The sequence below is a fragment of the Lissotriton vulgaris genome, chromosome 12, assembly GCF_964263255.1.
Source record: "Lissotriton vulgaris chromosome 12, aLisVul1.2, whole genome shotgun sequence".
Lineage (NCBI taxonomy): Eukaryota > Metazoa > Chordata > Amphibia > Caudata > Salamandridae > Lissotriton > Lissotriton vulgaris.
Window position 1 is genome coordinate 29,647,427 of NC_141700.1, and position 21,867 is coordinate 29,669,293.

At 47.6% G+C, this 21,867-nt stretch overlaps 1 protein-coding gene across 3 annotated transcripts in view; it reads right to left on the minus strand.

Annotated features, from left to right (window-relative positions):
* NCAN (neurocan) overlaps positions 1 to 21,867 on the minus strand; it is a 400,988-nt gene that overhangs the window by 288,328 nt on the left and 90,793 nt on the right. For all 3 annotated transcript variants that reach the window (XM_086946853.1, XM_086946852.1, XM_086946854.1), the window contains exon 2: positions 20,169 to 20,248. In XM_086946853.1, coding sequence (XP_086802979.1) covers positions 20,169 to 20,241 — 73 coding nt within the window. In that variant the 5' untranslated portion in view covers positions 20,242 to 20,248. The remainder of the gene's footprint in view (positions 1 to 20,168; positions 20,249 to 21,867) is intronic.

A 21,867-nucleotide genomic window follows, 5' to 3' on the forward strand; every position in this document is an offset into this window, starting at 1 on the left:
AACCCAAAGTGCTCTATTAGTGGTAGTGTGGGCGAGCAGCCTGAGGCCTAACACAGAGGAGCATAAGACACTTATGTCAGGATTCGAGTAATTGCGCCTGCAGGACTACAAATCCCATAATGACAACAAGTAACAGAGGCTATATATTGTGGTGAACACTAGATGGCGCTGTAAATGATTACTCCTTGGAATCGTGTTTGAAGAGAGTGTGGTCGCGTTCCCTGTGTTTGGGAGCTTGCTCCAGGATTTGGATTTGTAATTTGGATCGTCTTCAGGTCTGTTTGGCGAGGTCCACTCGCATCTGCCAAGTTGAGGGGAGAAAAGGCTTTCCCTCCGGTTCTCTACCTGGTCGCGAGCGGCTGCCGCGCAGGGAGAGACGTGTGTCCCTGTTTCAATATTAGACGCCGGGTTTGGTGTTACGGCGGCTAAGAAAAGGATTGTGTGCTGTCAGCAGGGTTTCCCGTTCGCGAGCGGCTGCCGCGAGGGAAGATTTCCGGCGCCTGTGGGTTCTGCAAGGACGCTGATTTGTGTTGCCAATTATCCGGGAAGACTGGAGGGTGCTTCCTATCCCTGACACTGCTGTGATTTATATCGCGAGGCTATTCCGCGAGGCAACAGTATCTGGCACTGTAGTGTTTGGGTTGCGAGAGAAAGATAAGAATCGTGCAACCTGTTTTGTGAACATTCACGATTAAAGAGTGGATTGGTAAGCCTTGGATGGTGCTTTGATCAATCCCCCACAACCTGGAACTGGTAAGCCTCGGACGAGGAAGAATTGCTTGGTTTTATTTTTGTTAGTATTCCATTATTTAGTTGGGCCCAGCTAGGAATACTAAATTGAACTCTTTTTGTCCTGAACTGAACTGGAGGTGCTCTTGAAGTCTAAACTCACGACTTGTTGAACTACTTGATTTTGGTTCTATGGCCGCTTCGCTACCTATATTCAACTGGGTTACTGGAGAAAACTATTCGCTAATCAAGGGAAGCATATATGGTATGTGTGGGGAATGCTAGGTCTTTTGTGTTATGCTGATAACTGTTGAATCTTTATTGACAAGTGGTTTCTTCACAGGGAGTCCTCTGGTATAGAGAAGTATCTATGATTTTAGAGGAAAGAGGTCCCCCTCCTGATATATTGGTATGTACCATTCTACTAGCGAGACTTGAATGAGAGTAGTTAGGATTGATGTAATAACCTTCTCTTTCTTGTCGTTTCAGCTATCCCATCCGTTCCAGACCCTTTCCTTACCTTCCCTGATTTATCCCTCGCTTGATTACCTTTACGCTCTGTGTTATATGTGCAGTCAGAGTGTGGGGAAATCAGGAGGTGGACCCCTTTTGGCATCACCCTGATCCTGAGGTTTCCAGAATCGTGACAGAATCATTTACCCAAGAAAAAAGAATGGCATTGTATTATCAGGGGTTGAACGAAGACATGAAAGACGTCCTGGCCCAAATCGATCCCCAGCCCACGAGCTGTTTAGCATTGATTAATCTGACCCTGCGTTTGGATCACCGTCTGTCTGAGAGGGGAGGTGAGCGGAAGAGAGGCGGGCGAACATGGAGTGGGTATGAGGTGGAGAGCGTTAATCAGAAGAGGGATTCAGGTCCTGAGGCTATGGAAGTAGGAGCTGTACGGCCACCATTAACCAAGGCAGAAAGAGAGAACAGACGTGCCCTTGGTCTATGCATGTATTGCGGAAAGAAGGGGCACTACGTGAGGGAATGTCCGTCAAAACCCCAAAAAAGAGGCTTGTTCTTTCCTCCCAAAAAGATGGTTGCAGTAGTTGCAGAAAACTCCTATGCGTTACAAGAAGCAGAAGAGGGGACTGAGAGTAGGCCTACCTCTCCTAGGGAATGGAGGATTCCATCCTTGGGAGTAGTGGACAGAATGGAAGCTGTGTCACATGTGATATTGCCCATGTATCTGGGGTCAGGACAGAAAAAGGTATCGGTAAACACAATGGTGGATTCCGGGGCCACGGGAAATTTTATTGACTATGGGTTGGTACAGAAGCTAGGATTGAAGAAAGTTCCCACTCAAGTCCCAGTGATCAATAACGGACACATGACTCAGTAAGGAGATTCACACCAATTTTAAAAAACGATACTTTGTTTGTTCTTTATTTTAAGCCAAAAATCTTTGTAATAAGCTAACTACGGTTCAAATTAAAAATAATTTACACTTTGAAAAATCGACACAAACTTTTCAAAACATTCCAGTGTTATCTTATGGGGAAAACAATATTGCAGTTAAACAGGAAAGTATTGCACTTACAATCCTAGTCTTCGGGACCAAAAGTCAGCAAGGGCCAGGGGTCAGGTAAATACTAAAACTGCACGACCAGCACAGGGGCGGCTGAGTGCAGAGGTCAAAATCAGAGTTCGGCCCAATGCGTTACAATGAATATAGGGGGTGCCTGGAGTCACACCGCTTGCAGGTAAGAAGATTGGTTGCAGGGGCTAATATTTAGGGGTTAGGTTAAGAACGAGGGTGCAAAGTAGCATCAACCATACACCACCAGCGGCACGGGGGCGGGCGGGTGCATGGTGCAGTTTCAATGTCGGGCCCCCAATGCTTTTCAATGGGGACACTCTTGTCGGCAAAGACGCAGCATGTGTGGCACTGGAGGCTGAAGAGGTAAGTAGAGATATAGGGACACCATCTGCAGAGCTCACCAAGGCCCAGGGGCGTCGGGTGCACGGGTGCCTTTCAGCATCAGAGTCTTCCTACTGGAGCAGGTCGGGGGGAGCCTCTGGATTCACACTGCAGGCGCCGTCGTGGAGGTCATTAGCGGTCAACCAACGCTGGACATGAGGTCAGGATCGCCAGGGAGTCCTCAGTGCACAAGTGAGCCACTCAGACCCGGGCCGTGGGCGTCGGGTGCAGAGTGGGCAGGAGACGTGGATCCGTCTGGATCCGGTTTCCTTGGAGTAGGTTTCTTCTTGGACAGATCCGTTGTCCATGGGAGACTGGAGTCTTTTTCGAAGGACACAGTCCTCCCAGGGTTTTCAAAGGTTGTTGGCTGCAAGACAGGTTGCAGGGTCGCAGAAGCTGGAGACAGGCCGGTAAGACTCCGGCCAAGGCAGTCGTTGTCTTCAGTCTTCTCTGAAGGGTCGTCTTCTTTCTTGTTTGGTCATTGCAGATCTAGTTTCCAGGTGTAAGGAAGTCACCTAAATACTAGATTTAGTTCTTTTTAGGGAAGTACCAGGTAGAGCCAATGGGTACCTTACCTGGATTGTTTACACACTCTTTTATACCACTCTCTTGTGGGAGGGGGCATAGACTTAGCCCTGATTCGAGGGTTCCCCGATCTTCAAGATGCCAGGGACTGAAAGATGTGCTTCCCTTCGCCTCCCCCACCTTAGGGGTGGAGATGGCAGAGGTGGGCACACACCCTATTCTTCTAAAGTTTTCCCATTAGTTTTCCCGCTCAAAGTGGGGGTGCAAACCGGGGGCTGCCATCTGCTGCTAGCAGCACAGGCTGGGGGATGCATTTCAAAGGCAGCCGGCTTTTAAACTTCCCCTTCGAGCTTTAGCCCAGGGGGAGGAGGTGTGACACCTCTGCTGATGATATGCATTGTTTCTGGCCCCTGGAGAGCTGAGGCTCTCCCCCCCCCAGGGATCCAGACACATGTCTGGCAGTGTCAGGCTGCCTACAGCCGGTCAGAGACCACACCACGGTTGGCAGGTTTTCAGGAGTCCCCTCTGAGGTCCCCTTTGGGTACATGGTTTCATAAATCCCACACTGGCATCAGTGTGGGTTTATCAATAGGAGTTGTTTGGTATCTGTGAAGCCATCATGATGCTGGGGAACTCGAGTTGTCAAGTTTCCAGCTCATGTACTCTCTATGGCTTCCTTGGCACTTACAATAATAGGAAATGTTCCCAATTATTGTAGGGGCGTATCTGCTCATGCCGATATGCCCACATCTGTGGTGTAGTGCACTTTTTCTTAGGGCTGTAAGGCCTGCTAGAGGGGCGACATAGCTATACCTTCAGGCAGTGCTGGTTGGCATGGCACCCAGGTAGGGTGCCATGTTGACTTTGTCGGTTTCTATCTCACAGCGGCATGCAGGCTGCAAAGGCAGTGGCATGGTCCTAGAGAGGGGGGTCCTACGGGACCCTCTTCAGCTCCCAGGCCCTAGGAACTCAGAGTACCACCTACTAGGGACTTACAGAGGACAGAAATACCAATTGGGGTTATGTTTTTAGGGAAGAAGAACTAGCACAGGGGACCTGTGCACTACAATCGAAACCACATCAAAACCAGGCAAAACGTGGGGGCGAACCACGTCAAAAGAGGCACTTTCGCAAACTAATATGTTTAACAAGTGACGACAACTGTGTCAGCATCTGACACCTGAAAGGCCTGTCGAAGGAGTTTGTAGCTTCTCACATCAATCACTGCTGATGTGATAATGGTCTTTATTGCTGTCCTGGGCATGTAATAATGTCCTCTTGTGGAACTCGCGACACAGCGCTCTGTCATAATAACTTGTACGTGTCACAAAGCCCCGCATCAATCATTGGCGGGTGCCATAAGTGAGTGCATTAGTGCCTTGGGCCTGTGGTAACGTCCTCGTGTGGGACCGGTGAGGAAGTGTTCTGTAATAACAACGGTGAAGTGTCGTCTCCCTGTGTATCAGCCTCCCACACATGCCCAGCATTTGTGCCTTGCACACATCATTGTTTGCGTCTGCAGATGTCACAATGCCCTGCACATCCCACAAGACGCAACAAAACGGTTTGCATAAATCAAATTGAGCTATGTCAGACACTGATTAATGTCGCAGAGTTATGAAACATTTCCCCATAGAAACTTTCTAGCTCCCAAGCACACTTAAGTACATCAAATTATTTCCACTTAATCAGAACAATACATATATCTTAGGCAAAGAGCAAGTGAGTCAATAGTTCCAATTTCCAAGTCAAATTCTTGTCTTAATTCTGATTTCTTCCAAACAGCACAACAGCCCACGCGTTTCGTCGCTACAGATAGTTCCACGACTTTCTCAAGGCTGCATAAAATAGACATATAGATTTGTATAATATTTCATCAAATTCGTTAAACATTAGTACAGTTTTTATACTCCTTTTGACTAATAATTAACATTGATACCAAAAGATAATTCTGTTTTCGCTTGTTTAATTCCTTTTGTTACTATCCCCCTTCTGTCATGCATGAAATATCGATTTACTAATCGGGACCACGTTCTGACTGGCGATTCTATACCGACACTTTTTTACTTAATTTCACAATTGGTCACATTGGCTTTTCTGGGGAGTAAGGTTGAGATGTTTTGAACCATTTGGAACCACTTGTTTCCGCTCCTTCCATCCCATTTGATCTAGAATATACACTAGTCTTAATTGCAGTGTTTTGAGATGAATAGAACCTAGACAATTAAATGTAAAGAATTGAATAATGTTTGGCCACTTAGCTGGCATACCACAACGGGTGGACTGTCTTGGTAAGACAGCATTCACTATTGTGCTTGGGGTCAACGAATTTGATGAAATATTATACCAATCTGTATGTCTATTTTATGCAGCCTTGAGAAAGTCGCGGAACCACTATCTGTAGCGACGAAACGCGTTGGCTGTTGTGCTGTTTGGAAGCAATCAGAATTAAAACAAGACAAGAATTTGACTTGGAAATTGGAACTATTGACTCACTTGTTCTTTGCCTAAGAAATATGTATTGTTCTGAATAAGTGGAAATAATTTGATGTACTTACGTGTGCTTGGGAGCTAGAAAGTTTCTTGGTGAGAGACTAGTCTCTTGATTTATGGATTTTCTGTGGTTTTCCATACCTTTGAGCACCGTGCAAATATTTGGGAATTGATTAAAATAGTGCGAATCTAAACCCTAAGCGCCACTGAACCTATAAATCAACCACGTCGCTATCTGTTGAATTAACACTTCCCCATAGAAGTTAATATGTAAATTAATGATTGCTGTGGATTCCACTTTTAAAAATTTAGGGAAAGTGTGCAAAAAAATGCAAACTTCACTAAACTTGTGTAGTTCAAATTGGGAAAACAGCTAACATTAAAGAACGCAGCACATTTTATTACTAGCAACGAAATTTTAAGAAACTACGAATCATTTTTTTTTTTAATGGGAAAATAAAGTATGCTACTGTGCTTCATGTTTAAATAATGAAGTAAACCTAAAAAGTGGCTTTTAAAACATTTTAGTTATTTGGCCGGGGTCTGGGGTGGGGGTTTGAGGGGTACAATGGGCGCTGGCACGCTACTGCGTGGCAAACAGGCATTGCATGTCTTTTTAAATGTACTTTTTAAGAAGTCTGATATGTAATGATGGTTTTGGGGGACTGTGGGTTGGCGTGGCAGGGAATGCAGGGGCGGCCTTAGGCATGTGCAAGCTGTGCACCTGCACAGGGCCACCAAACCCCAGGGGCCACCACGCCAATATATATCCTTTAATATAATAATCCTCTGAGGATGGATACATATTTGCGTGGCGGCCACTGGCAGGGAGTTGGCGGCCTCCAGCTCTGTTCCACTTCCAAACACCCAGACACACCCCTCTTCACTGGCCTCCGCGCTCCGCCCGGACCCCCTCTTCCGGGGCCCCCTACCCTACACTCCCTGCCCAGGGCCGCCATGAGCCTAGAGCCGCCCCTGGGGAATGTAAACTTTCTCTGATATGAAGCACTGTGAGGGGGTAAAGTATCCGTGTGTGTGTGTGTGTGTCTATGTGTCTCTTAATCTAGGAGTGTGCAGGGTGTTTTTGCAGGTTTGTCAATGCGCATCTGTTTCTGAATGTGTGTTTGTGCTATTAGCACGTGTAACGTGCGTGTTTGTACGTGGCTTTGCCATTTGCTATGTTGCATTGGCTTGCACACGTGTTCACGCGCCGGTTTCAGGACACCGTTGTGTCAAACGGCATTTCAAGCCAGATAAACCACTTCAATTAAATGGTGTTTGCGCGTGAGTACGCACGCACGCAAGTACGTACGTGTCTGCACGCACGCGCACCCGCGCGCTTGCGTATCTAGAAGAAACCACAGGTGGCCCCCACTTCCGCCTGCGCATCCATGTTTTTAGAATCCAGCTTTTCAAATGTTAAGTTAACAGCATGTTATTGCAGGGAGCCGCCCGGCCGAGGTGGTGCAATAGATATTTCCATTTTTTAATGTCATATTTGTGCCTTTGGGTGTTTGACATGTTAGCAGCTCTCACAGGCCTGCAGGGCGCCTTGCAGGCCGGGGTCTGGCTTGAGGCACGCGCTCGATGCTCAGCCTCAGATATTGACACAGGGGTCTGTCTGTCTGGACCGGGGGTCGGGCGGACGGCTGGACACCCACCGGCCCACCGCTAGAGCCTCCAGATAGATACATGGAAAACGCTGCACCCGAACCACGTGACGTCGCCCTTATGACCAAGGACATGAAAACGTCAAACTTAGCCCTTTAAAGTTGCTCCTTAGATGTCTGTGAACGGAGAGGCTGGTGCAAAGCGCCAGGATACCCTTCCTGCTGAGATGTGCGCTATACAACTGCACATAACATAAAATAATTAGTGATTACCCCGAACGTGCAGTTAAGGGCAAGACCTCCTTTGCTCACACTTCATCCACAGACCCACAGGAAGCTGCCGCCAGGGTGTGGGACCCACACCCTGTGCTTACCTTGGACAGGCCTACCAGGGATCTGTTCCAAGAGAGAAGCCTCTGGAAGTCTGGGGGGCCTGAAGAAAAGGAGAGAGGCTTGCAGGACTTTCCCCCAGCCCTGCTAGCCTGCCAGAGGCAGTGGCCTGCCGTAAAGTCCCCCCAGGAGCCCCTACAGGCCCGTACTACTCTGGGGAATGGCAGAGAGGACCGGTGCATTAATGCCAAGCTTGGCCTAACATTCCCAGATGTTTAAGGAAAACAAGAAGCGCATTACATTACGAAGGAGGCCTCGTTTCATTTCATGTATCGATCGTGTGTTCCATTTCATTTCACGTATTGATTAAAGTATTGGCTCTCCCACCTCCCATTATGCCCACGCGGTAAAAAGCGAATGAAGGGCCTAGAGAGGAGATGCTAAGAAAAGGTGCCTGGAAGTGGCGTTAGGCGCTAAGAACTGTTGTGGGAGGGGATGCGGCTCAGGAAAGGTTTATCGCTAAACGGTGGAAGATTCCATCACCCGCATGAGGGATGTTTGCCTTGGTATGATCTGGTGGGTCCCGCCACCATTTTAAGTGGTGCTGCCCTTTGACCTCTGACATCAGCCTGAACTCCATTTTGCCTATAGGTTCCTCCATCTTTGAACTGGCACCGTTAGAAGTTAGGCACTGCTTGTGGGCTCTATGGTTATACAGTGGCAGAACTGGTGGTAACAAACACAAAACCCTGAAAAAGTAAAAATAAAGCAGGCAAGCTGGCCCCGTTAACGCCTGCGAGAGTTACTCTCCCGTCAAACGACAAGTAGGGGGCAGTCCTGCACCCTACAGCTTAAACAGGTACGTTTTCACAAGCTTGCCGCAACCTTTCTTCTCACTTTACTCACTGGAAAGCCTTTTTTTTTTTTTTTAATTTGTTTTTATTGCAGAATTAGAGACAAGTCATCAAAATTAGGCCAACCATTACACTTATGACATCACAATTGAAAATGAAGCAAATACTCTACACAGCCATTCAGCCCACATCCCGGAGGCTGGGCGGCGCGCCAAGAGCACTGTTCTCCAGAAGCTGCCTCAGTGTATGCCCTGCTCGGGCACTCGGTCGGTCACATCATGTTGTGTCTGCTTTTACCCCCCTAACGCCCTCCCCCCCTTGCACCATCAGAACCCAGAATACTCCCTGGGTACGTTCTTCAGTTCTTGTCCACATCCTAACAGGTCCAGTTGTTCTTCTGAACTACGACGCGGTGCCTAACTACCCTTTCATGAACGTCCCCCCCCCGTCCCCCCCCCCACAACTGCTGCTGATTCGGGTACTGACAAACCTTGCAAATACCAGAGTACATCCCCCATAGGATCCATTCACCATCGTGCAATCCACATGGAACCCAACTATCACATCTCCTCCTCTTCATCTTCCGCCACATAGTCACGCAATGCCTGGACCACCATCTCCCACGCCCTCGCCAACTCCAAGCACTTCTCATGGCCAGTCCTAGTGGCCTGCCGCATTCTGATAACACTTTCGCAGCCTGACCACTTCAACAATTCACTCAACCATCTCCTCACTGACGGACCTTCCTTAGATTTCCAGTGCCAAGTTATCTCTCTTTGAGCCAGCATGATTCCCAGGTCTATAAATTTACTAGTAATTTTTGTCTTCTTGGTATGAGGGAACCAGAGGAGCAGACACGCTGCCATATCAAAGTCTACCTCCCTATCCGTTACTGCATTCAGGAGTTCCCCCACTGCTGGCCAGTACGCTCCTAACTTCGGGCAATTCCATAGCATATGATCCAAATCTACCTCGGGTGTCAAGCATCTCGGGCGGATGTATGACGTTACTCCGCATACCGTTACAACTACCTACCATTACAACGCGACCATTACAACGCATACCATTACAACGCATAGCGCTTTGGGGTGCTGGATAGTGGTAAGTATAATTTACTATTCTAACTCCAGTCCCCGTGGACCCTAGGGAAGTTGTTGGATAGTAAATTATACTTATTCCCTATCCTAGAGCGCCCCCCAGCGCAATGCGTTGTAATGGTATGCGTTGTAAAAGTCGCGTTGTAATGGTAGTGCGGAGTAAAAAATGCGTTGTAACAGGTGCATACCATCTCGGGCACATGGCATCGGGCACTTGGAAATACCGTTTCACTCTCTCCGGTGTCAGGTATGCCCTGTGGATAATGAAAAAATGCACCAGTTGAAATCGCGCATTCCTCGTTCCCTTCCACGTCCGTTGTAACACTTGGCTCCAAACCGTGTCCGGTATGGGCTTGCCTACGCTGACCTCCCACCGTGACTTCAATGCCAGTAGTGGCGCCAGTCCCTCACTCAGCATTCTAGTATGGAGACAAGACACCGCCTTAACAGTGCCCGCCGCCATCACCACATACTGACATGCCATGGTCACTTCCGGTTCTTCCAACCCTTTCCTCCAATATCGCTGCATCGCTGCCACCACCGCTGCGTGCAGCAGGAAAGTCCCATCCGGTAGGCCAAATTGATCCTGCAGCGTCCGATAGGGGACTAATGTCCCATCAACATACAGATCCCCCACTACCTGCAGGCCCAGCTCCTCCCACCCCAACAGTTGAGACCAATCGCCTCCATGAGGCAGCGCGGTCAGCATTCCCAGCGGTATCTCCGGCGCGTACGGCCGGTCTCTTTTTGCTCTTTTCAAGCTCCTGTGCCAACACAATTTAAGTGTTCTTTCTTCTATCGCGAGCTCCCTCATGTCCAGTTTCTGTTGCATTATTATATATGACAAAACACCCCTCTGGATGCCGAGCTCCCGATCACGCTCAGGGCCCCTGAATACTCTAGCGGCATTTTGTGTCAACACCTGGAGTTGCGCCGCCAGGTAGTATAATTCAAAGTCAGGAACGGCCAACCCTCCCTCAGGCTTAGGTCTAGTCAGAGTACTCAAAGCGACCCTGCGCCGCCCATGGCCCCAAAGGAAGCCAGTCACCAATGTCTTCAGATCTTTAAAAATCTTCTGCGGGATCCATATCGGTAGCGTCCGGAAATAGTAAAGCAGCCGCGGGAGTGCCACCATCTTCAACAATGCCACTCGTCCCAATACCGACAACGGAAGGGAGGCCCAGAAATCCATGCTGCCCTTCAGCGCCCGAATACACCGCTCCACGTTCCCTTCCAAGAGGTCCACAGCCTCATGATAAATGCGCACCCCCAAATAGGTGAAACAGAAGGGCTCCCACACCACCTCTCTCGTCAGCGGCGGACTGGGCGCGCCCTTCCGCAATGGAAACACACAGGTCTTGGTCCAATTCACCCGGAGGCCTGATAGCTGCCCAAACCTACCCAGCATATCCACTGCCCCCTCTAGTGATTGCATTGGATCCGCTAGATACAATAACAGATCATCGGCGTATAGTGATATATAATGCGACTCCGGTCCTCGCGCTATCCCATTGTACATGGTGCCCAACCGTGCCTGTGCCGCCAACGGCTCCACTGCTAAAGCGAACAGCAGAGGGGATAACGATCAACCCTGCCTCATCCCCCTACACACTGGGTATGCTGAAGATACAATAGGCCCCAGCCGTACTCGCGCCTTCGCGACGAGTAAAGCACCCTCGTCCACCTCCGAAAGCCTTCACCTATCCCAAATTTCAACAGTACTCCATCCAGGTATTCCCACTCAAGGCTATGAAAAGCCTTTTCGATATCAACCGCCAATACCACAGGGTCAAGATCCGATGCCCCAGCACCATCCATAATGCGGATCAGACGACGTATGTTCATCGAAGTGTTCCTAGTCGGGATAAATCCCGCCTGATCCCTGTGTACCAATGTAGTCATGTGCGGCATCAACCTGGCGGCCAAGATGCGACTCAGAATCTTATAGTCCACCGTCAACATGTACAATGGGCGGTAAGATGTCACGTCCAACGCATCTCTGCCCGGCTTCAGCAGTGGCACCACCAGTGCCTCCCTCATTGATTCAGGCAAGCACCCCCTCTGCTTCGCCTCCGAGTACACCACCAACAATCTAGGCGCCAGTATATCAACAAATTTGGCATAAAATTCTATAGGTAGCCCGTCCACCCCCGGGGTTTTGTTTCGCGCCATATGTTTAATTGCCCCCCTTATCTCTGCCAATGTTATGGGCCCCCCCAATTCTGTTGCTTCCTCGCTATCCAACACCGGCAGCGGAATCGGATTCAGGTACTCACCTATCTCCGAGACCTCTGCCTCCAGGTGGCTTTCATACAGTCCCGTATAATAGGATTGAAAGCGCGCCAGGACTGCTGATTGAGAATAAACCACATCTCCATCTTCCTTTCGTATACTCATGACCAGGCACCCCCTAGGCTCCGGATCAGCTAGTTTGGCCAAGAGCGTACCCACTTTATCACGCTCCTCATGCACCTTAGTAACATATGACTTATAATCATAGCACCGCAGTTGTTCCGTCTCAGTCGCCACCATTTCTTTAGCCTGCATCAGTTGTTCCTGTAAGTCTGGCCGCTCAGGCCTTCGTCGTTCCAGCCCTCTCAACACCTGTTCTGCTTTCGCAAGGTCATTCAGCACTGCTTTTCTCGCATTTGAAAAGCTGCCCATGCATACCCCTCTCACCACCACTTTCATTGCATCCCACTCCACTGATCTGGTCGAGGCCGAGCCTCCATTGTCTTCAAAATAACAGTCAATGCCCTGTCGAACCGTGTCGCTAAACACCAGATCTTCCAATGTATCAGGCCGCAGTCGCCATGATGGAACCGCCGATCTCGCCTGCTGCCACTGCATTGAGATCAGTAAAGGGTTATGATCCGAAATGGTTCTAGTCAAATATTCAGACTGGGTCACCACAGCCGCCAGGGGGCCGCCGCATAGCACAGAGTCCAGTCGAACATGCAAGACTCACTGGAAAGCCTTAAGGTGTGTTCTGCTTCCGGCGGACAATCCGAACAGGCCAGGACTCCAGAGGGGAAGCGGTGGGGACAGGAATAGCGAGCTGTGGACTAGTGAGAGCGACATCCTAATTCCAAGAAGCTGGATTTTCAAAGTTTGAAAAGCAAATGTTTGTCTCACTTTGGTCCTTACAGAGCACTCAACTTAGAAATGAACCATTTACTCTTCTGTCCAGTGCTCTCCTACCCTGTGACAACCGTTTGAGCTCAGTGTTTACGAGTGCGCTTATCCGAGTTTTTCAACACGTGTCTACTTATCAATTTGCCCCACTTTTGGATACACATCTTCGGATAAATAGCTTTTGTAGTTTTGAGTGGAGGATAGAAGAACGGAAACCAGTCCGTGATCTATCGTGCAACTTGTTGTTCTAGCCTTGAGGAAGCACTTTTCGGGTGAAACGCGTTGGCTGTGGCTGTGTATATCTCCCATCCTTTCAAAAAAACATAGAAGAAAAAGTTTCTACATCGAGACTGAAGATTTATAATTTCTGGCATATTATATGCCTTTTGTTTTGTTCCTCTCTCTGCTGCTATGGAGCATGAAGGAACCCAGACGCAAGCAGATGTCAGACATCCAGGGAGCAGAGAGTATGGGACCTTACAGGCAGTAGAGAGTCAGTGCAGAGAGATGGGGCTCTTTCTGGGGACCCCTACAGCCACTGTTGTGATCCCGAGCTTTAAACGGGGCGAGACGGCCACTCTCTACTGGTCGGTTATTCACACATGGGTAGAGTCACACTCCGAGGAGGGCAAGCTTCAGGTTATAGGTACATAAGTCCCGGGCCTTCCGTACCCGTGTCCTGGCCCCACCCTAATGTGCCAAGCTCCCTTTGTAGGGGAGGAGGGTCTGAGGCCTTGGCGAAGGCTGTGCCCATCGGTGGCAGGAGTAGTGCCTTATGCAATGCAAGTGTTTTTGCATAAGCCAGTCTTTCCCACTCACCCCCTGTGCCAACCTTGCTGCTTTTGACTATATAAGGTGACCCCACGTTACATGGGTGGTACATCAAGTTACTGAGACATCTGTTCTTCGCACCGGTCCCTGGATGGCGGAAAGGATCTTTAACTCCAAGGGTCGGGGGACCCTAGTGAAAGCGAGTCCGCAACTGAGTGTGGCAGTAGCTGAATTTCATGTCTACAAAGTCAAAGCTTACTCGCTGGGACGACGGAAGGCTGCACGAGCAAACACTCGGAAGGCGGTAAAATGGATGACAACAAATAATAAAGGATAATATTGACACGATGGGAGAGAAAACCTAACGAAGACAACAAACTATTTGGGGAAACCCGGACGGAAATACAACCGGTTAAAAGATAACACTAACCATACCGACGAAACAGAACTGAGGAATTTGCTGCCACCTGCCATGGGCAGCGAAACACGTGTTGGCTAAAAAAAGAACTAAACAAGAACATATGAGAATAAGCTGAACAAATACAAAGGACAAGAATTGTTGATATATGTTTTTTATGTAATACATGTTGACATTAGCGTGTGCTGGGGAAAACAATTTTTTGTACGAACTGGGTGATTTTGGTCGTCCAACTGGAGAGTGGGTGATCCCTCCACCTCAAAGCACCGCACATAAATAAGTTCACAACAACTTTCAAGTGTGCTTCTGTAGAGCGCCACAGAACCTTCTGCAAACCTCACCCACGCTAGCGTATCATGTGCACAAGGTAGAAGGGGTAAAGAAATTACTTGATCAGGTATAAGTTCGAGTGAATTGGGATTTGAAAACATGTACGTGTACACAAGTATAATGCATCCACAGCCTCTTTTACCACCCACCCTCCATCTATCCATCACTCACCAGCTCCAAATTCAGTTCCTCCGTGAGGTACAAGCTAACCCATCACCCTGCTGTGTCTCAATGAAGACTTTTGGTTGAGTTCCGTGCTCATCTTCCGCTGTGCAATCATCCTGGTGGTTTGTGTTGGAAATAAACCCTTACGCTAGTGGATGAAGCAGAGTAGGATCCTCGCCTATCTTTCTGTGTGGCCAGCTAACCCTTGTACGTTTGTGAGGTCGTCTGCTGTAGTGAAGGAAGAAGAGGTCTTGTGAATGTAGGCAGGGACCACTTGAGGTTGTAGTCACTGAACTAGGACAAGGAGTAACTTTCTGGAGGTAACGCACCATCTGTAGTTACACCTTCAAAGATTCGCTTTCACAAATTCCTCCAGCAACATCTCAGTTTCCTTGTCTATCACTGTCGAAAAGGGGGACGGCACTTAGGACACATACCCAAGCCGGGACTCCAGTCGGGCTGAAGGGCTGAAACCAAAAACTTCTTTTGATGAAGACATTTTGTGGACTGTCGAACATGGCGTCCATCTTTGAATGTGCTTCCATTCAGAACACCTGCTCGTACACATGATAAGAAGTCAAGGTTTCTGCCTTGCCATCTCTGCAAAGGATTGTGATAAACAGAGCAAATGCTGCCATTTACCCAGTGCTAAAGGCCTTGAGCGACTTCAGTGTCTTTGAAATTGCACAACAGAAGGCAAACCATGAACAATCCACCTCCTAACTGTTGCCTTAGTAACTGCCTACTGTCGGACTCTACCTCAAAAAGAGGCGAAGCATGTGCTTTGTGGGTGTAAGTGGCTTTGAGCTCTCAATATAAAAATGCAAATCCTCCTAGAAATCCAATTTGTGGATTATTCTCTGCAAATTAAGGAGTGAGGCATAGCAAAAATCACTGCCGGCTTATCAGCCTTTGTGAAGTAGGGTGGAGGGGCACTTTATGCGCACACGCTATCTTAATTCCAATACTCTGCTTCACGCGGCTTGTCCGCCAATTGTTTGCTGCAAAATGGGTCTGTTCTGCTGTCCGCATTAGTTAACAGTTTTCTGCTATTCTCTGCTAACAGAAAGCTGCGAACGTTCACTAAAAGAGTATTGTCACAATTTGCTGACTGGTAACTACGATACCTTGCTGACATTGCGTTGCTGATCCTTGCTAAAACTTAAACCCTTACTAGAGCAAGAATGTGCTGACACGGACTTTCAACTGAGCCACGTCAGTTTCAGGTACCTCAGGCAGTGCATTTTTTATGCTTATTTTAAAAAAAGAAAGTCAATATCACAGGTACTTCATGGACATACAAACAGGACTGGATGACCAGTTATCACTTGCAATGGGAAACGTAGTATCTTTGTAAACCGGTGGAAGAGGAGCAGTGGGTGAATATAACCTTATAGCCTGTCGTAGCAGGCTATACCAGCCATTAAAGGCCCGCTTCAACGTTAAAGGCCCGAGCCGAAAGTGAGGGCCTTTAACAAGGGAGTGGCTATTATAACATTTTGCCACTTGAGGGCAGAATGTTCTAACAAATTAAACAAAGGCCTCTCGGAGTCCGAAATTATTGAAATCCCCTCGAGCTCAGAGAGACCTTTGTTGAAACAACATTGGAAGGTTGCTCTGCGGACTTTTACCAGCCCGTAGAAGCACAGAGCATTCCATTGTATTAAATGGAGTGCTCCACATTCCAATGTTCTAATACTATATAAAACTTGGTCTTACAAGACAACACAAGGTAGTGTGATGAAATGGGGTTCATTGGTGCACCCGTGCTTGAAGAGCTCAATTTTTGCATCCTTTCTGCACCCCTAAGTGTTGGAAACAGCCAAGAACAACTACAAGAGAATCCTAGAAACGATACCGTTACTTTAGCGAGAGAGAGCCTGAAAAAACTGCATTTCTTTAACAGTCCACAAAAAACACTACAAATTGGCAAGTTTAATTGCAAATGGCTTTTAAAATCATTATCTAATCAAGAGTTAATAAAGTGAAAATGATTAGAGAGCGAGAGGCTGGCCTTTCCTGGCTGCAGTGATTAATGAAGAGGCCGCTTTCGGAAGGATGCTGGTGGAGAGCTGACCTTTCGCTGGCCGCTGTGTGTTATGTATCATTAAAGGCCCTCAAGGAAGCGTCTGTAGGGCACTGCTGCTCATATGGGGGAAACGGATGTTAATTACAAAGAATATGCGATGCGTGTTCACATGCAGGAAGCAGGACCTCGTGCCTGCTCCCCCGGGGCAGTTCTCCTGTCCGGCTTGCCTACAGTCCGCTACCCTCTGCTGCCTGTCTGCCTGCTTCCCTCTGTTTGTGCCTACTCTGCTCATTTCTTGCACTGTTTTGCCTTTTTCTGCTCGTTTTTCAGTCCTCCGTTTTTCCTTTTCCTGCTCATTTTTCTGCCCTCCGTTTGGCCTTTTTTGCAAATTTTTCTGTCCTCTGTTTTGTCTTGTTCAGATCTGTTTTGCCTTTTCCACTCATTTTTCAGTCCTCCATTTTTCCTTTTCCTGCTCATTTTTCTGTTTTGCCTTTTCCACTCATTTTTCAGTCCTCCGTTTTTCCTTTTCTGCACATTTTTCTGTCCTCTGTTTTGTCTTGTTCAGATCTGTTTTGCCTTTTCCACTCATTTTTCAGTCCTCCATTTTTCCTTTTCCTGCTCATTTTTCTGTTTTGCCTTTTCCACTCATTTTTCAGTCCTCCGTTTTTCCTTTTCTGCACATTTTTCTGTCCTCTGTTTTGTCTTGTTCTGCTCTGTTTTGCCTTTTCTACTCGTTTTTCTGCCCCGTTTTGCCTTTTTTAGTTTATTTCTTCCCGCCACTTCCTCAAGACCTGGCTCGATGGAGACGTTGCACCCCAGTGCCCAGATACCCCCAGGGGTGACAAATCTGTTCTCTAAAAATCTTCATTGATTCATGCAAGGAGGGAGTCGGTCCTAGAAGGGCTGCTCAAGGGTTCAGAGTCTTGGGGCAAACCCAATCCAAGATGGCGTCGCCCCACCATGATCCGCGAGGCCTAGGGAAACGTCCTGTTTTAAGAATGACAGGCTGCGACAACACCAATAAATAGAATCACTACACCAGTGCCTAGATTCATGTTCCCAACACCACAGTTAGTACTAACTCATTATTTTGATTTTTTTTTACATGTACACACTTTGTAAAGAAAGGTTTCACCTCATTATTACTACATTGACAGCCAAATACAGAAATAAGAAATAAAAAGATGACCAGTCAACCTTTGCGAAGGACCTTCCACTCGCAACAACGCATGTTGCTGTGCTTTCAGCAACGTTCGATCTGCCTGCGCTAGAAGCGATATTTTTTGCAAAAATTTGCAGATTATGCAGCAGGTGATCAATTATGTAGTAAATGCAGCAAATCCATAATTATGCAGAAAATGCAGCAACCACAAAATCAAATAATTACAGCGACCCTGGTTATAACACAAAAGGCCATTTTTTTTTTCTTTCGTAGTTTTATATAGCGCAAACTTGACCCGAAGGTATCAGAGCGCTTCACATGAGCACCAGTTGCGTTACACAAAGACAAATTAATTTTTTTTTTTGTTAGGCACGGGGAGATTAAGTGAGATGCCCAGAATGTTGAACGTCATTGCCGAGACTCGAACCTGGTTCTCCAGATTTGAGATCGACCACCCTAGCCGTTAAGCTACATCCTCTCCCCACAATGACAGTGAAAGCCCGTCAGGACACTCCTGAGTATTTGAGCGTGCTACAAAACCTTTTATAACATAACAGGGCTAGGTCTGAGTCAGTCCTGACACACGAATAAACCAGCCAGTCGTGACGAGTCGCTCTAACCCCACAATCTGATACTCTTGAGTCATGTTCGTGCTTTAGAAAATACTTTAAATTCATTTTTCCAGTCGTTATTTCCACGGTTTGCAGGAAGGAGTCTCAGCTTCTCTTTCCCGCCTTCCTGTTGTCTCCTTCCTGTTGTCTCCCCCCTATTCTGGTCTGTTATGATTGGTCTGAAATGCTTTGTTTGTGGGGTTCTCTGCCCGCATGACCTCCCCCTCTTCCGCCAGAGCAAAGAAGGGGGAATAAAGGCTCTGGATAAATGAACAGTTGTTCTGCTTTCAACGAGAATTCCCTGTCCTATTTTCGAAAGCTTCATTCCAATTTTCTCGCCCACATGCAGTTTCGAAATCTATATTTTTTTGTCAGCTGGAAAATATGAACAAAGCCTTTGCTACAGTTCGGCGCCGCCGGGGCTCTGTTGCTCCGAGGCTCAGCGCCGCAGAACCAGCACGGACCGTTCTGGGTCCACTCACGCCGCACCACTGAAGGGATGCCAGGGGCGTTTGGAAAATAGCCCGGTGTGGGGTCTGGGCTTTGCAGAAATCTGCAAAATGCATTCCCTGGAGAATTATGAAAACAGGCAAACCCTGATTGTTCCATTTGGGTGAGATATTGGATTGCAGAGTGTGGTGTTTAGATATGGGATTGTGGAGTGAGGTGTTTAGATATGGGATTGTGGAGTGTGGTGTTTAGATATGGGATTGTGGAGTATGGTGTTTATCCCTACAATCCAGAGTGCATTTCATGCAGTAGATAAAATCCCAAGAGAGTTCCTGAAACTGGAAGGTTTCCTCCAAACATGCTCAAAGACAACTCGTGCCCAAAAAGAAGGCAAACCAGGGTCTCGCTGGAGCCGGCAACCCCACCACCCAGGAACAAGGTTGAAATGGTGTAGAAAATGGGACCAGGCACCAAAATAAAAACACCCCTACCCAGTTAATGAATCAGATAGCTAAAAGAGTGGCCCATGTTTGCAACTGAGGGCAGTTTTGAACTTGTAAAGGCACACTGTCCAAGTGTTTCGCATGGTATTGAAGACCGCATGGATTTGAGCTTGCAGCAGGCAATGCTTGTTTTAATATCAGGGAAATCGACAGGACAAGCAGAACATAAAGCATTCCCACAAACAGTCAAAAATGCACACATTGAGCTGTCAAACCAGCCTATTAGGAACTGCCTGACAGAACCATAGTATACAAAAGGATATAGTATTGCCCTATAGACCAGTCCGACCCTGAACCCGGATCCTGAATAACAGAAGTGGAGGCGACGGGGACCTCTCGGGTGAGATCCTTTTGAACTCTTACAAACTATTTACTTTCAATACTTTGGGTATTTCTGAAGCACAGCCCTTCTCCCCAAATCACAAACTGCTGTGAGCAACGACGCGCTACTTACTGAAAGACACATGACTGACTCTCCCCAGCCCGAAGGGCCTTATACAAGGGATTGAGTTTTGAGAAATCTTCCTACAGCCAAGAAGGACCATGTACTTCTCTCTAAGACGTAGAAGACATTTTACCTTTAGATAAAATCTGAGAGAGGTTTGACTACAGGGAACAACTCTGCCACCAGTGTGATGCATTCTGGGATATATTGCAAAGCCCCTTAAGGGTACCCAATGCTGCCAGTCTAAATGATGCCAACCAGATGCCCTGAAAAGCAGGCCCCTCTTGTTTGGTGGTTGGCCATTGGACAGACTTCGGTCCTGGATACCCTTTGGGGTGCAGCGGAAGAGGAGGCGGGGTATGTGCCGGGGCGCATCTGCCTACCGCCCTTCCGGTACCGCGCACCCCGGGAGAGGCCTTCACTGAACGCGGGTCATCGAAAGGACCTAATCAGCCTGATGAAACTTTTATAAGGCGGATAAGGCTACTTCCAGTGGGTCACGCATCATCACCCGACACCAGCAATTTTAGACATTTTGGGGGTATTTTCAGAAAATATAATTGGCTCAGAAAGAGACTTACCTAGCACAGCGATGGAAAAGAGGGCAGGGACGACCAGGAGCTGCCAGGCGACGCAAACTCGCATATTCATCATTCTGAACCTGGAAAGAGAAAGAGATGAGGCTTTAGAACCTGACCTGCTTTTCTGTGACGCGACTGATCTCCGACAACTTGTGTAACTCAGCTCTGGGCAGGACCAACGACAGGCTGCAGGGGAGGTTCAAAGGACGCGGCAGGGTTTACTAAATGATGCAGCAAGAAAATGCAAATCATGTGGCATAACGCGGCACATTTTGTGATGGTATCACTTCATTTGTTTGTATTTTTTTACACAGTACCACTATCTGGGCTAGGGTTTCATCTCATCAGAACTAGTCTGACATCCAAATTCAGCAATAAGCAACAGAAAGGTGACTAGTCAACCCTTGCAAAGAGCCTGCCACAATGTGTTGCCATGTTTAGTAACGTTTGATCTGTGTGAGCTATAAACACATTTTTTGGGGGTTAAAATGTTGAGAGTTCTAAGTTCTTCAGTTCTAGAAGCTTTGAATGTGCTGCTGTGGTGGTGGCAGTGAAGGAATATTGCATAAGATTAGCCTCTGTGTCTTTAATAAAATCCAGATTGTCTGCCCATCAAGGCTGAGGAAAATCTACATTATGCAGCAGATGATGGATTGTGTGGCAAATGGGGTAGATCCATAATTATGCAGAAAATGCAACTGCCCCTAAATACAGCAATGCTTTGTCAGGCTTCACTGGAGGGCTCTCTGAAGCTATTGGTTTTAGAAAGTTCCTCGTGGAGCAGAAACCACGCCTGAAGGGGGGAGGGGGGTATTGTGCACTCCAAAAAAAAAATTTATTTACATGCGGCAGAGGAAATTAACAACCAAATTGTATCACTTCAACATTTAAAATAAGTAGTTACTGAGACAGAGCAGAACAAATACAAAATATACATTATGCTAATAACATACGGGTAGGCGTAGAAGAGACACATGGGTCCTGTAAATTTGATTAAAAAAAGTTTTGTGAGGCTGAGCTCCAAAAACCAAAACTTACAGTGGGTGAGCCTGAGCGGTAAGGTGTGAGACAAACACTAAATGGGTGCGACGGTAGCCAGTGGTGAAACTGACACCAAATGAATAAGACTGCAGGAAAGTGGGAGACGGTGAACAGATGTTTGAGGTTGTGAAACTCAGTGAGACTGTGCAGCAAAGTGTGAGACAGACTTGAAATGAGTGAGACTATGAAGCTAATAGTGAAACTGACAAGTGAGTGAGACTGCAGGAAAGTGTGAGACGGTGAACAGATGTGTGAGGTTATGAAACTTAATGAGACTGTGCAGCAAAGAGTGAGACAGACTCCAGATGAGTGAGACTATGAAGCTAATAGTGAAACTGGCAACAAGTGAGTGAGACTGCAGGAAAGTGTGAGACACTCCGCAAATGGATGCGGTTGGGCTACAGTCGTGAAACGTACGAGTGAGAGTGTGCTTCAGTGCATGAGACTCGCACCAAAAAGGCGGCCCTCTGTAGGAAGCCGGCTCTTTATATAGTGAACCAAACAGAGGTATACTGTGCATAGAGTCCAGGTATGCCTTTTGAGTGGACAGGGCTTGCTCTAGCAATCTCAAGGTGCTCTCTTCAAAGGCAGTGTGGTCGAGCAGCCTGAGGCTTATCAGAGAGGAGTGTTACACATCAGTTGCACACACGGAGTCAAT